This window comes from Schistocerca serialis, chromosome 9 (assembly GCF_023864345.2).
Source record: "Schistocerca serialis cubense isolate TAMUIC-IGC-003099 chromosome 9, iqSchSeri2.2, whole genome shotgun sequence".
In the NCBI taxonomy this organism is placed as follows: Eukaryota; Metazoa; Arthropoda; class Insecta; order Orthoptera; family Acrididae; genus Schistocerca; species Schistocerca serialis.
In genome coordinates, this window is record NC_064646.1 from 55,009,371 (window position 1) to 55,025,831 (window position 16,461).

General features: G+C 42.1%; 1 protein-coding gene across 1 annotated transcript in view; it reads right to left on the bottom strand.

Moving 5' to 3' along the window:
- LOC126419107 (odorant-binding protein 59a) overlaps nt 1-16,461 on the bottom strand; it is a 163,530-nt gene that overhangs the window by 127,483 nt on the left and 19,586 nt on the right. Inside the window, exon 2 of the mRNA XM_050086206.1 lies at nt 2,950-3,175. Within this exon, the coding sequence (XP_049942163.1) occupies nt 2,950-3,175 (226 nt within the window). The remainder of the gene's footprint in view (nt 1-2,949; nt 3,176-16,461) is intronic.

A 16,461-nucleotide genomic window follows, 5' to 3' on the forward strand; every position in this document is an offset into this window, starting at 1 on the left:
TGAAAAGGATGTAAGGCAGGGATGTAGTCTTTCACCATACTGTTCAATCTATACATTAAAAAAGCAATTATGGGAATAAAAGAAAGGTACAGGAGTAGAATTAAAATTCAAGGTGAAAGAATATCAATGATAAGATTTACTGGTGACATTGCTATCCTCAGTGAGAAAGAAAATGTAGCACAGGACATGTTGAATGGAATGAAAATTCTAAGGAGTACTGAATACAGACTGAGAGTAAATCAAAGAAAGACAAAAGTGTTGAGAAGTAGCTAAAATCAGAACAGCAAGTAATTTTGAGTAATGACTGGTGATCATGAAGCAGATGAATTTAAGGAATTCTGTTACCTAGGAAAAAAAAAAAAAAAAAAACAACCATGACAGATGGAGCATGAAGGACATAGAAAGCAGATTAGCACTGGCAAAGAGAAGTCTTCTAGCATCAAATATAGGTCTTAATCTGAGGAAGAAATTTCTAAGAATATACATTTGGAGCACAACATTGGGTGACAGCGAAACATGGACTGTGGGAAAACTGCAACAGAAGAGAACTGAAGCATTTCAGATGTGGTGCTACAAAAGAATGTTGAAAATTAGGTGGAGTGATAAGGTAAGAAATGAGAAGGTTCCCCACAGAGTCAGTGAGGAAAGGAATATGTGGTAAACATTAACAAGAAGAATAGCTGGGATGACAGGACATATTGTAAAACATCACAAAATAACTTCCACAATACTTAGAGGAAGCTGTAGAGGGTAAAAATTGCAGAGGAAGAGAGAAACTGAAATACATCCAGCAAAAAATTGAGGAAGTTAAGTTGCAAGTGCTATTCTGAGATGGAAAGGTTGGCACAGGAGAAAAATTTGTGGTGGGCTGCATCAAATCAGTCAAAAAAAAGACTGAGGGGAAAGGGGGGGGGGGGGACAAAGCATTTATGTTGACAACTGGGCTTATCCTATTAAAGGCAGAGCAACCTGTGAAAGCAGTCATGTCACATAACAGCTCTTCTGCAATTTCTAAACAGCATTTTACATGAGTGTGACCATCAGTCAGCAGTCCACCTGAATGAATGACCACTGTCAAACTGTGGCTCTGAGGTGAATTGAAAGCCAATTTGCAGGACATACTGCTGGTATGATTTCAATGGCTGCTTCACAACCTCTTCCATCTGGATCTTTTCCCCAACATCAGTTTCTCTGAACTATGAAGATGGAAGTTGTCCTTAGAACACATCCTTCATTCCTATAATCCATCTGTCCTAATTCAGCTAGTTCATTCCCCTCATTTATCTCCTCTAAGCACCAGGACTCCAGTTTCACTCATTCTGTGCCCACACTGTCTCCCTTCCAGTCTCCCATTTATCTGTTATATCACTACCTTCCAGTCCACCCCCCCCCCCCCTAATCCCACACCCATGTCATTGTCATCATGTGTTGCATGAGCTCACCAGTGGCAGTGTCCATGTCACATTTTTATCATGTGCACATGCTACCTTCTATCCAAACATAGCCATCTTTTCCTGATTCCCCCCAGTGACCTTTCTCCCCTCATACTCTGCCAGACACAACCCTTCATCCCAGTCAAGGTACAAAACTGCAGTCCTGACACAGTGCATTCAGCTGGTTCAACATAGCCATGCAGGAGTATGCATTTGTGTGCACATGTGTGTGTGTGTGTGTGTGTGTGTGTGTGTGTGTGTGTGTACTTTACCTGACCCTGCAACACATCCTACATTCCTGTAAACCTTCTAGCCTCAACCTTCATTAGTCACTGTCCTCACCCATCCAAATCCTTTCCTGTTCCCATCCAGCACTACACAGCCATCATATCACCACCACACCCAGTCTTTTTATTCCTCTCCTTTTCCACTCTCCTCCTCCCCACCTCTACCCTGCCCTCTGCCTAACCTGCAGCATTTCACTGTCCATCACCCCCACCAAACTATCTCTCCCCCTCCCCATCCCAGCCTCCTCCTTATCCCCACCCAGTTGCCACTCCCATCATGCACTGGTGCTGGTGCTTGCAGTGTGGTTTCAGTTGCCTGAGACTACAGTCATGTGTATGAGTTGTATTTGTGTGAATGTGTGTGTGTGCATATGTGTGTCTATTGTTGATGAAGGACCATGGCTGAAAGCTTTAATTGTGGGAGTCTTTTTGTTGTGCATATCTGCGACTCAGCATCTCCACTATATGCTAAGTGGCACAGAGAGAGATAGAGACATACAACAAATTTTTGCAAGCATCTCTGGCTTGTGGAGGTGGTGAGCCAATATTGCTGTCACTATCATGGTGCTGCTGGACCCAGATTGCCAAAATAGTACTTTAAACATTTAGTGGACTTTAGTCACAATGCAATTAAAACCTGTACCATGTATAACGGTTACCTCTTAAACAGTAAAGAAGGTTCCACTAAAAGAACCTGCAGAATTTTCCAGTTCTGTCTTTGCTGATGACATCTACTGGCTGTTCCATAACTGTATGATTAACTAGCAGTATATCATTTTGAATGGTGAATTCTATAAGAAAATGTGGCAATGAAAGATCATTTCCCCTGGTGGTTTCAAAAGATGAACTTGTACACTTTTTGATTCACGCAATATTATGTGTCTGATTTTCTTATTGTGTAGTTAAACCACTTGTGTTAAATGTAATTTATCCTCTATCTACTTGCTTTAAGATACTAATGTTAATAACTGTGTGGATTTTCTCATTGCATTGTTGAACCACTTTGTTAGATATAGTTTACTTTACATCCACTTACTCTAAGATACTAATGCTGATCGCTGTGTGTGGCACATACACAACATTATTGTTCTTCTCACACTTTTAAGGTAGCATTTTTATGATATACAAGTGAAGATTAGTACTGAATGTATATTTTTGTATGTTGGTGATAAAGTTAGTGACAGAATATATTTTGTGTAATATAAATCATTTATGAGAAGTTCATTTACCTTCATTTTCACTATTATAACCAGGGAAGGTCTGCCCCATACCACCACTGCTCCAGTTGTCATTGGTGTTTCCAAAATTATTTTTGTGATAATTGTTTCCATTCCTTCTATTTTCTCTGTCACTTCTGTTAAGCTCAGATCCTGACGTATTCTTCATACATATGGCAGCAACCTCTTGAAATTCATCTGGGTTTTGTGAATCTTCATCAGTATGACATTTTAGCCCCTTGATGATAGAACAAAAAAATGTTATTACCAAATTACATTTTAGAATATTCACTAAAAGGTTTGCATTAAAGTTAATATAGTACTTTTTTATTTATACTTCTTTTTGAGTGTAGTCATATGTCATATTGTAACAATATTGTTACAATGGCATATTGTTATATGTCATATTTCCACATATAAAAGGCAATGTCCTGACTGACTGACTGACTGACTCATTGCCTAGTCTAAACTGCTAACAACAGAAACTTGAAATTTGGAGAAGGTGTGGATGTTATACTTTAGGTGTCATTTAAGAAGGATTTTTTTGAAATTCCAACCCTAAGGAGGAGAAATAGGGAATGAAGGTTTTTTTTTTTTTTTACATGTCTATATTAAGGCAGTATCGAAGCTAGATCTATGAAAATTGGTATTTGGTTTCCCTGTCTAAAATAAAGAACTATGTGTTTCAGCATTTTTGGAAATTTAACCCTACAGGTGTAAAATACGGGTGAAATCTTTTTTTAAAATAGATCATTATTAAAGAACTTCTAAATAATTTTAAGGGTACATCTGTGAACATTGGTATTTGACTTCTCAGATACAAATAAAAACATACATGTTTCAGTGTTTTTGGAAATTGAACCTCTAAGTGGGTGGAATAAGAGGTGAGATTTTTTTATGAAAATATTTTATTATGAAAGCATTTTTACAGCTAAATCTACTAAAATTTAAAATTGGCTTCTCAGTTAGAAATAAAAAGAATATCTATTTCACTGTCTTTGGAAATTCAACCCCTATGCGAGTGAAACTTGGGATGAAAGTTTATATGGAAATATTTCATTATATGAGCATTTTTGAAGCTAAACTTTTGAAAACTGGTGTTTTGCTTCTCAGTTGAAAAAATATGTTTTTCACTGTTTTTGGAAATTTAGCCCTTAAAGGTGTGAAATAGGGTGATACTGATTTGCTGATGGCCAAGTGGTTCTAGGCACTACAGTCTGGAACCACCCAACTGCTATGGCCGCAGGTTCGAATCCTGCCTTGGGTATAGGTGTGTGTGATGTCCTTAGGTTAGTTAGGTTTAAGTAGTTCTAAGTTCTACGGGACTGATGACCTCAGTAGTTAAGTCCCATAGTGCTCAGAGCCTTCCCCCCCCCCCCCCCCCCCCCCACTAACTCTTCATCATCCAGCCCACACTGCTAAGCACAGAAACGTGGACTTCAACACTAGTTCATGCTGCAGCCACTCAGTGGCATGTGTGCACTAGTGTGTCTGCTTGTGCTCCACATGGCAGCCAGTTACACGGGTCATGTTGGGTGTACTTGACTTGTGGCTGCCTGAGCACTTATATTGTATGTTATATTTTGCAGTTTTGTTATTGGCATTATGGTTGTTTGTAACAGCATTTTCCCATATATTGTCCCTCTCACTTCTATGGTGCATATCTGGCATTCATAGTAGGTTGTCAGGGTATATTTTCCATCTATGCGTGTGTATTTATAAATTTAGTCTTGCTTCTTCAGTCTGGCTATGTTTACCACAAGTTTTACTGGTCAGTCCCTCACTTCTCATGTCTCACCTACAAATGCTCTCTCATACTGATGAATAAACTTGTTAGGTGTTCTGCATGACTTGTATGGTTTAGTTGTACTTAATTAAGTATGTTATACTCATGGTTTACAACATTAATGGCTCTTCCAATATTGAACAATATTAAATAATTTTCATGACTAATGATGGAAGCTGAAGAAATGACTTAAAATGATAAAAATGAAACTCTAATGTCTTGAGGAAAATTTAATTATAAGTTAAATAATGTTGTATAGTGTCCTGCTTGATCTTTATTGTTACAGTAGCACCTGAAGGTGGGATTAGTGTCCTGAGATCCAGCTAGCATACATGTCTTTATCCAGATATAGGACCTTTGAAATTACAGCTGCAGTGGATTGTATTCACTATGAACAATTATATGGGAATTAGAAGGATGTATAATATGATCTACATACTGGTACATAAGAAAAAATAAATGTGTGAGGTACCAGGCGAGTTGTGGGGCACTGAAAATATTCTAAGTTCAGAGTTGCCGTGGCTGCGCTGGGGCCTCTCAGCAGGTCACAACCTAGCAGCAACCACGTGCTGCCAAACGTTAGCTTAGCAAGAGGGATAGTGCCAGAGCACGGTCCAGCTGTGTAGCTGGGAATTCCACGGTGACACTGAGTCGATGAAGGAGACATGCCAGGAATGCCAAAGATGGCGAACTTTGTGAAACATTAATGGCAGACACTTCACAGTTCGTATAGAAATTAATAGAAGCCAGATGAATCATGATACCTCAAAAAGAAGCATGTATATTACCATTATTTGCACAATGATTCCGATGGTGTAGTCAGATTTTCAATATCTTTATTAGTTTAAAGTTTAGTATCTGACGATAAATTGTACAAGTAACACCCAGCAACCAATTTCCAAAATCTAAATGGCTTAACCGATTTTGTCAGTCAACATGTCTTTAGAAAGGTATTAGTGCAGACCTAAATTGGTATGAATTACAGGCATGTAACTCGAATAGTACATGAGTTATTGGAGGTCAAAGTGGCCGATTACTATTGGTCACACCAGGCCATAAGTACTCCACAGTTACATGAAAAAACAGTAGCAGAACGCTTATAAATATATTTATTCATCTATGTCTTTGTTTATACGGATATATACTATTCATGAAGAAATTGGTTACATATTTACTGTGTTTTAGAAAGCACAGAGACATTAGGATAATGGACAACCTTCTGTTCTACCCCTTTGATATATGTTTATTTAATTTGTTTATGTATTTAATAATGTGAGTTAGAGCGTGTTTATGGTCCAGCCATAGGTATATTTATTTAATTTCAAGTTATTTAAATGTAAATCCAGTATTTTGAATGTGTTTCAAAATGTTTGTGAGTGTGCGTTGGCTTGGAGCCATGACGGAAGCCCTATCGCCAATCACAGCGCTTATTACTAAGGGAGGCGACTACTAAAGTGAATGGAGGGGGAGTCTGAAGGGTGCAGCGTGAGAGGACACAGAAAAAGTATGGCACAGGACATGGGAATAGCTGCACATGACAGTGCGATGGACGCACGGTCACAAAAGAGACTTGGAGTGTGGAGCAGTTTGCACATGGTCGCGGGTGACAGAAATACTTTGCGAGTGCTAACTTGGGAGAGTTCCGTGGTTTCTACAGTGAAGACATAGTATGCATTTAGAAGTAAATATCTTGTGAGCTATGCTGTCATTCAGAACTAATTATGTGCAGTAGGAATCTATTGTTTCCCTGTTATTCAACTTATATTTTATTTAACTGCTGAACCATCAACACCAATAAGTGTTTTGTAGAAATATACCACATTCGCAAAAGTATTTCTACTATCGTACTCATCATTTAAAGTCATTAAGATAGTACCTGCAGATTTTATTTAACTGCAATCTTTCATTTATAAATTTCTAGGTTACATTCGCAATTGCCTGGTGATAGGAACCTTCAACCGTTTGATTCATGTGTATATTCATATTGTATACAAATATAATAGAGGGAAACATTCCATGCGGGAAAAATATATTTAAAAACAAAGATGATGTGACTTACCATACGAAAGCGCTGGCAGGTCGATAGAAACACAAACAAACACATACAAGCACACAAAATTCTAGCTTTCGCAACCAATGGTTGCTTCGTCAGGAAAGAGGGAAGGAGAGGGAAAGACGAAAGGATGTGGGTTTTAAGGGAGAGGGTAAGGAGTCATTCCAATCCCGGGAGTGGAAAGACTTACCTTAGGGGGAAAAAAGGACAGGTATACACTCACACTCACACATATCCATCGGCACATACACAGACACAAGCAGACATGTCTCTGGTGCACCGTCATGTGTACTGGCCCGGCATTGACTCTGAAATCGCACACATGGTCGCTGCCTGCAGTCCTTGTCCATCACAGGCCACCGCCCCAAAGTCATCTCTGTCACTGTGGCCTTTGCCTGAGAAGCCCTGGGAGCATATTCATGCTGACTTCGCAGGACCTTTTTTAGGTACTTATTGGCTTCTCGTTATTGACGCCTACTCTAACTTTCCTTTCATTGTCCGTTGCACGTCGCCTACCATCGCGGCAACCACCAATGCTCTAGCTCGCATTTTCTCCTTGGAAGGCCTTCCCTCTAATCTTGTTACTGATAATGGTCTGCAATTTGCCTCCTCCGATTTTGCAGATTTTTGTGCCCGTCACGGCGTCATGCATGTCACGACCCCTCCATTCCATCCACAGTCAAACGGTGAGGAGAAAACCTCACTCTTCCGGCGGATTTTCTTGATGATCCTCCTCTACTTCCTGAGGATCAACTTCCGGAGTTGGTACGACAGGTTCGACAGCATATCAACAAGTTACGTTTTCCGCAACCTCGATCGCATGCTACCCCTCTGGTTTTCATTCACCCACACCTGAGTTCTTGTAACTATGTGATGCTTAGAGAAGATACCTTGCGTCCATCCCTTGCTCCACCCTACACTGGCCCATACCAGGTCCTGTCACACTCTGAAAATACTTACACGATCCTCTTTAAGAACAAACCGTCTGTCGTGACCATTGAGCACTTGAAAGCAGCATGGATCCTTAACGACATCGACATACACGATAATGAATTTGTTTTTCAGGAAACTTCAGAGGCCTGTCCTCTCCCTTCTCCACAAGCTAATCAAACACTCTCTGCAAGTCAAGGCCCTCCCTCTTCTATACTTCACACCTCCAAGTGCCAGCAGTAATGAACTAGTGTTTCAAGTGCACTTGAGTGACTATGATGTGGACTCTATAAAAATACAACTTGTGGACACTTTTCTTTTTTTATTTGAATTTCAAAACAATTCTGTGCCATCTGACCAGGAAGACATTAAGCTATTACAGTGCTTCAGTGTGGCTCCTGGTACTTCACAAAATGACATTTCAGCCTATGTAGACTCCAATGATGTTTTATTTATAAGAGTAACCCCCCCTTCTCCTTCATCTTCCCCGAATCCTCCTACCCCTATTGCTATCACCCGTGCTGGCCGCACCGTTGGCCACCTCTCAGACTTCAAGATTACATCATGTCTTAAATGTTTACCTTCCCTTTACCACTTACTCCTCATCACTCCTATGCACTCCGCACTCCTTAGGGGGGGGGGGGGGGGGGGGGGCTCTGTGGCAGAACTGCCAGAATATATTAATATCTTTGCTTTTTTGTACTTTGCTTTACTTACTTTGGTTGTTGGCTAGCTGGTGTGAGACATTCATCATGACTGTTACCGTGATTGTTGGAAACTATTTCTTTGTGTTTTGATTTATCTTGTACCAATAAAAATATTACATACTGAAAGTAAATGGTGTTTTCTGTGTTATAAGTATAACACTTGCCATTCTGTTGACCTCCGACACGCAATATACGTCCGATTCGACAATGTGGCTGTTTACTTCGACATCTCCTCATCGCTCACCTTCTGCTCCTTTCGGACTACAACATGATACTAATGGTACCTCTACACTGTCTTTCCACGGGTTCCTATGCACAACGCCACCAACAACTGGGATAAAATTGGAAGATAAGTGCAACGCCGTGGAGTTTTCTCCGTCATCAACAATGCCGTTGTGGACTCTTTCAACATTGTCAGTGATGTTACCTGCTATGAAATCTTTTTCTATATTTGTCTATAACAAACCAATCATGAGTGCTGTGCCTAAATTTGTGACTCACAGTGCATCGTATGTACAACCTCCTGTGACATGTAGTGTGCAACAGTGCCCCAACACTATGAACCTCACAGACTTTTCAAGCCCACAGATCACTTGGAGCTCTCATAAATCAGTTTTGGACACATTCTCTCCCCACCGAGTACAAGACTCACTACAAAAACAGATGCGCACAAATTTCAGTGACAACAATTACTGGTTGGACAGTCATCCTGCCCCGATTGTTTCCGCAGCCCCGGCTGCGCCTGCCGCGCCTCCCGCACCTACCGTGTTTAAACCAGCCACCGCGAACACCACGAGTGCGAGTGACAGCTTCATAAACACTCCACCACTCCCATCCACTGTGCTATCAAATCTGTTACATCCACAACACACGAGTGAGAAAATTCCTAAATTACCAAGGTTCACGATGTACAATCCGCATACGTGGTTTATTTTGGCAGAGACCATATTCACCACCCTAAACATTGATTCAGACAGTGCTAAATTTATTGCGCTTACTAATGCCCTAGAGGACCACGCTGTGTGGGTACAGGACTTAGTGCCGTCGGCGGCCCCCGCAAATCGTTACGCACAGGCAAAACAACAGATCTGCGAACGTCTAGCTAAGACTATGCAAGAGTCTGTTTTATACATACTGCAAGATGTACATCTCAAAGACTTGACTCCTTCACAACTGTGGCGGCGTATCAGAGCAGTCTTCAATAGCAAAACTATGCCAGATGAAGGTTTACTTTCTTTCTGGGCTGCAAAGCTGTCGTAGTGAACTTAGTTATGCAATGCCTCGAAATCGACCAACTGTCCGAAGACAATTCAAAGCTACTTCAACGTTGTGATGTCCTGACTGATGAATTCTGCGGGTTTAGAGAGGAGATCAAGATTAAAAGTAATAACACGTATGAAACTACGCGGGACCTGCATACCGCACTGCTGTTTATACGCAGCCACAGCAGTGCCTGCCATGACCCGGACAGTGAAGAAGGCAACCCACCCAGCAACTGCCCACCCTGAGCTTCACCGTCCACCTTGCATCAAATCACAGAGGCGACAGCTGTTACAGGCAACGCCGCGCATGCGCACGCAACGATTCCTTCGTGCAGTGACACCATAGTCAATGGAACCCCGCCGGCTGTTGCACAGTGCAGCTCCACTGACAACACTGCAGCTTTTGCTGAACTACCGTTCAATGATAACATATTTCAGGTTAGTTCCCTTTCATGCTTACCGCCCATCAACGATAACGTCGCTCCTTCCTACGTCCCTCCATGTATTTCTGCCATACCTATTCACAAAATCAAGGCCATTACTACAGGCGTCTGTCACAGGCTTAACAAAACTAAGGGACTGCCTGTCCGTTCTCGCCCCCGACGCCTCAATGCAAAAAAACTTACCGCTGCCAAAGAATGTATTAATGAACTTTTACACTTGGGTATAGTCCGCCCCTCGGACAGTGCGTGGTCTTCCCCTATACATGTCATTTCCCAAAAAGGACAATTCCCTTCGACTCTGTGGAGACTATAGACTTTTGAACGTCAGAACAATACTTGATAACTACCTTGTCCCACACCTCCACGATTTTTCACAATCCATGTTCGGTGTCAATTTTTTCTCTGTGTTAGACTGCAAAAAAGCATACCATCAGATTCCGATGCACCCAGAAGATATCCCCAAAACCGCTATCATCAACCCATCTGGACTATATGAATATTTGTTCATGCCTTATGGATTGAAGAATGCCGCCCAGACCTGGCAAAGTATTTCTTAGAAACTATAAAATGGATAAACTAGATTTTAGTACAGTTGACTCTATTTGCATCATGTAACATACAGTAAAAATATTAAGGTCCTGTATCAAATAGTTTTTTCAGAAATGGGTCAAATACTTGCCTAAATTAACATGGGTTAGATAGGCAGGGTGTAGTCCCCTTAAAACCTGGTTCCTAAATCTCTGTCTTACCATTATATAATCTATCATAAACCTTCCAGTATCTCCAGGCCTCTTTCATGTATACAACCTTCTTTCATGATTCTTAAAACAAGTGTTAGCTATGATTAAGTTGTGCTCTGTGCAAAATTCTACCAGGCGGCTTCCTCTTTCATTCGTTAGCCCCATTGGAAATACAGAAGCGTCCGATCCCGCCCGTCTGCATTGACCCATGACGTCACAAATATAGTGGAAATGACCATAAACCACGATTTCAATATGGCGCATATAAAGTCGTTACATACACATTATGAGGACGAAAATACATCGAAAAACAAACACACACACTTTCCACAAAAAGCCTAATGACACTAATGGGACAAGTGCGGGAAATGGGGGGTTTTTTGGGTGGGGACAAACTAAATATAAACAAATCTAAAAACAAAGATGAAGTAACTTACCAAATGAAAGCGCTGGTATGTTGATAGACACACAAACAAACACAAACACAAACACACACACAAAATTCAAGCTTTCGCAACCCACGGTTGCTTCATCAGGAAAGAGGGAAGGAGAGGGAAAGATGAAAGGATGTGGGTTTTAAGGGAGAGGGTAAGGAGTCATTCCAATCCCAGGACCGGAAAGACTTACATTAGAGAGGAAAAAAGGACAGGTATACACTCGCACACACACTTACCCATCCGCGCATATACAGACACAAGCAGACATATGTAAAGGCAAAGAGTTTGGGCAGAAATGTCAGTCGAGGCAGAAGTACAGAGGTAAAGAAGTTGTTGAATGACAGGTGAGGTATGAGCGGCAGCAACTTGAAATTAGCGGAGGTTGAGGCCTGGTGGGTAATGGGAAGAGAGGATATATTGAAGGGCAAGTTCCCATCTCCAGAGTTCTGATAGGTTGGTGTTAGTGGGAAGTATCCAGATAACCCAAACAGTGTAGCACTGTGCCAAGATGTGCTGGCTGTGCACCAAGGCATGTCTAGCCACAGGGTGATCCTCATTACCAACAAACACTGTCTGCCTGTGTCCATTCATGCGAATGGACAGTTTGTTGCTGGTCATTCCCACATAGAAAGCTTCACAGTGCAGGCAGGTCAGTTGGTAAATCACGTGGGTGCTTTCACACGTGGCTCTGCCTTTGATCGTGTACATCTTCCGGGTTACAGGACTGGAGTAGGTGGTGGTGGGAGGGTGCATGGGACAGGTTTTACACCGGGGGCGGCTACAAGAGTAGGAGCCAGAGGGTAGAGAAGGTGGTTTGGGGATGTCATAGGGATGAACCAAGAGGTTACGAAGGTTAGGTGGACCACGGAAAGACACTCTTTGTGGAGTGGGGAGGCTTTCATGAAGGATGGATCTCATTTCAGGGCAGGATTTGAGGAAGTTGTATCGCTGCTGGAGAGCCACATTCAGAGTCTGATTCGTTCCCGGAAAGTATCCTGTCACAAGTGGGGCACTTTTGTGGTTCTTCTGTGGGAGGTTCTGGGTTTGAGGGGGTGAGGAAGTGGCTCTGGTTATTTGCTGTTGTACCAGGTCGGGAGGGTAGTTGCGGGATGTGAAAGCTGTTTTCAGGCAGAATCCCTGAATCATTACACCAACAAAGCTTGAATTTTGTGTGTGTGTTTGTGTTTGTTTGTGTGTCTGTCAACATACCAATGCTTTCGTTTGGTAAGTTACATCATCTTCGTTTTTAGATATATTTTTCCCACGTGGAATGTTTCCCTCTATTATATAAATATAAACAAATTTAGACACCCACCAACAATGAAAAAAACCGACATCACACAACTCCCCAAATACCATTAAACACCATATCATCTGGAATCGGACACTTCCCCTGACCTATATAGCTCTACAGAAGCTCCCGATCCCATAAACTGGGATCGAACAATTCCCTTAACCTACATAGCTCAACAACAGCTCAACACATTGGGATCGAACACTACCTTTGACCTCAACAGCATCTCCCAATCCCATAAATTGAGATCGAACACTTCCCTTGACCTATGTAGCTCAAAAACATCTCCCGATACCAATACCAACATACACAGCAACTCATTGGGATCAAAAACTTCCCTTGACCTATATAGCTCAACAGCAGCTCCCGATCCCATAAATTGGGATCGAACACTTCCCTTGACCTATGTAGCTCAAAAACATCTCCCGATAACAATACCAACATTCACAGCCACACATTTCAATAAAACACTTCCCTAGACCCCAACACAGAAAACATACACTGAAACCAAAACAATAAAAACTTACCACAAAAAAGTTCAGGTGCCACAAACTAGGTTGGCGACCACAATCACCCACAGCCACAGGCACATGCACACAAGCACACACACTCTCACACATACACACACACACACACACACACACACACACACACACACACACACACACAAACCAATGAAAAAATACTCAACCAAAAGAAAGTCCCAACCCACCCACACCTCAACCCCCCCCCCCCCCCAACCAACCCAACCTCCTCCCTCACCCCAAAATAAAAATCCCACAAACAAAAACCAAATGCAACATAAAAAAATCCAATCACACACTACAACTCAACAAAAACTTCTACAAAATAGATCTTCCACAACTAAAACACAAACCAACACACTCCCCCCCCCCCCCCCCCCAACAAAGACTCTAATACGAAACAAAACCACCCACCCCACCCTGAGCCACAGCCACCCATCCACCTACCCAAACCACACTAATCAACTACTTTTGGCCTATATATTTTACTGACAGCTCTTAAGAAAACCCAAAAAACACAATACCCCTCAGGGACACTTTTCCGCCAACAGTACTCATCTAAATGAGACTGAAGGTAGGAAGAGCACCTCTTCCCCCTCCCAAGAACTGACTTAACAGCCGCGCACATCCCCTCTATTTTATTTGTTCAAGCCCCCATCTCATAATTTTTGAACTCTAAGCTATGGTTAACTACTAAATGATGTAATCCCCTCTCACCCAACCCACTATACGAAGAAAATGCATCTGAAACTACTGTACTCTTCAATTAACCCCACTAATTCCGCCTTAGACCTCCTTTCCACAACCCTAAAAACACATTCAGAACACCCACACCCGGAACAACAGCCCACTAAACCCAGAGACCAACCCCACCCTTACTCCTCCCATACTTCATTTTCCCAAACTGCTACTTGTCCACCTCCACAACAGCCCCATGCCCTACCCCCCCCCCCCCCCCCGCCCCCCAGCTTACCCCCGTACTTAATGAACTTGGAACACACTTCACGCAAAAAGAAAACCAATCAAGCACACTCCTCTCACTCACACCAGTGTCATGTGCGCAAAAACTTTGTGGGGATCTATAACAAAAGTAATAAGTCACCAGTACACACATCCCCAACATAGACTTTTCGAACCAGGTACCATACCATACCGAACACCAAATGTTGTCTTTCCGACAGCGCCACTTATAACCGTCCCTGGTCCGAGACGCCGGAACTTCAGCCAACTTCGTTTCTTCACCACAAATAGAGCATTTCACAACCTCAGCAATTAAACTGAAAAGCTCCAAAAACTTGATCAGTTCCAAAGGAGTGTTCCCCATCATATTCCTGAGATACGCACTGTTAATTTTATCTGTCATATTGATTCCTGAACAAAAAACAACAACCGATTAATTTTACTAAAATTATCACGTGACGTATAGTGAACAACACTAAATTAACCTTCACACAAAACCACAAAATCGTTAACTCACTGAAATGAATTTCACTACAGACACAGACGACACTTGAACAATTCTGGATACTGAGCAAGAGCAAAATGAGCCCTGAGCCCATTACACCACACAAACAAAAACCCTGAACATACCACCAGAGGGCACAACAAATCACAACACAACAACATCTACAGACGTCACACACCACAACACCCTTACGTCACGGGTCAAAGCCGATGCGTGGGATCGGACGCTACTGTCGACACCCCCCCCCCCCCTCCCGCCCCCATTCCATAAGCAACTACTACATTTCCTTCTCCTCCTTTCCCTACTATCAAATTCTAGTCACCAATGACTATTAAATTCACTACTGAATAATTTCTTTTATCTCATAATACATTTTATCAATCTCTTCGTCATCTGCAGAGCTAGTTGGCATATAAACTTGTACTACTGTGGTAGGCGTGGTCTTTGTGTCTATGTTGGCCACAATAATGCATTCACTTTGCTGCTTGTAGTAGCTTTTTGCACCTCTATTTTTTATTCATTTTGTTACAGCATGGATTTTGTGCACATCATTTACTTCTCAGTCTACCTTTGACTCTGTGCAAAAACGTACTTCACAGCAATAGTGTATGGAACAATATTGATAGGGACAGGAATGATATCAGGTAGCATTTTTAGATGAATCTATGTTCTGTTTGGTTGAAAAATGATGGCCACATTTTGATTCGCTGCAGACAGCAGGAGTGGCATCACAGTGACTGCATTCATGCAAGACACATAGCACTAATGCAAGGGCTTATGGTGTGGGGTGCTATTGGGCACAACCACAAATCACAGTTGGTGCTTGCCCATGGCAGAGTGACCAGTATGACCCATGTGAATGATATCCTGCAACCCGTAGTCATATCCTTTCTGCACAACAGCCCAGATGCCATTTTTCAGTAAGACAATGCATGACCACATGTTGCTGCATGGACACCTGTCTTCTTAGTGTCACAGAATATCAGCCTTTTGCCCTGGCCTGCCATATTTAGAGAATTGCCACCAATTTAAAATGTCTGGGATATGGTGAAACAACGGGTGCAATGCTGTGACCCTATACTGATCAGCACAGATGAACTTTGGAACCAGGTGAATGAGTCATGGATGACTATACTACAGGATGACAGTCATGACTTACACACGTCAATGCCATCATACATGGAACAAGTTATCAGGGCCCCAGGTGGACCCTGTGCCTAATAGGCAACAGGACACATGCTGAACAAAGGTGACTGAAATGCTAATAATTTCCGTGGAACATACTAATGTACATGTCCTGTGAATATCTATGAATGTCCTGCCTTCAGTTGTTCAAGGTGATCTGTTTTTTTCTGAATATGAGTGTGTATGTGGAGGGGGGTTGGCATGCACCACGAACAAACTATCCAAATGGGACAGAAACTGGTAGATGTGATGTACCTATGCATATGTACAAACAAATGATTTCAGTTTCAAAAAAACTGGATCATTTATTCAAGAGAAAGAGCTTCACAAATTGACCAAGTTGGTAACAGGTTGTTCGACCTTTGGCCCATAGACAAGCAGTTATTTGGCTTGGTGCTAAGAAATGTCTGGAGTGCCCTGCCGATAATGCTCCAAACATTCTCAGTTGGGGAGAACTCCAGTGACCTTGCTGGCCAAGGTAGGATATGGCAAGCATGAAGACAAACGATAGAAACTCTCACCATTTGTGGGTAGCATTGTATTACTGAAATGTAAGCCCAGGATGACTTATCATGAAGGGCAACAGAATGGGTTGTGGAATATCATTGCCATACTACTGTGCTGTAAAGGTGCCATGGATGACAACCAAAGGCATCCTGCTATCAAAAGAGAGGGCATACCAGACCATCACTCCTGGT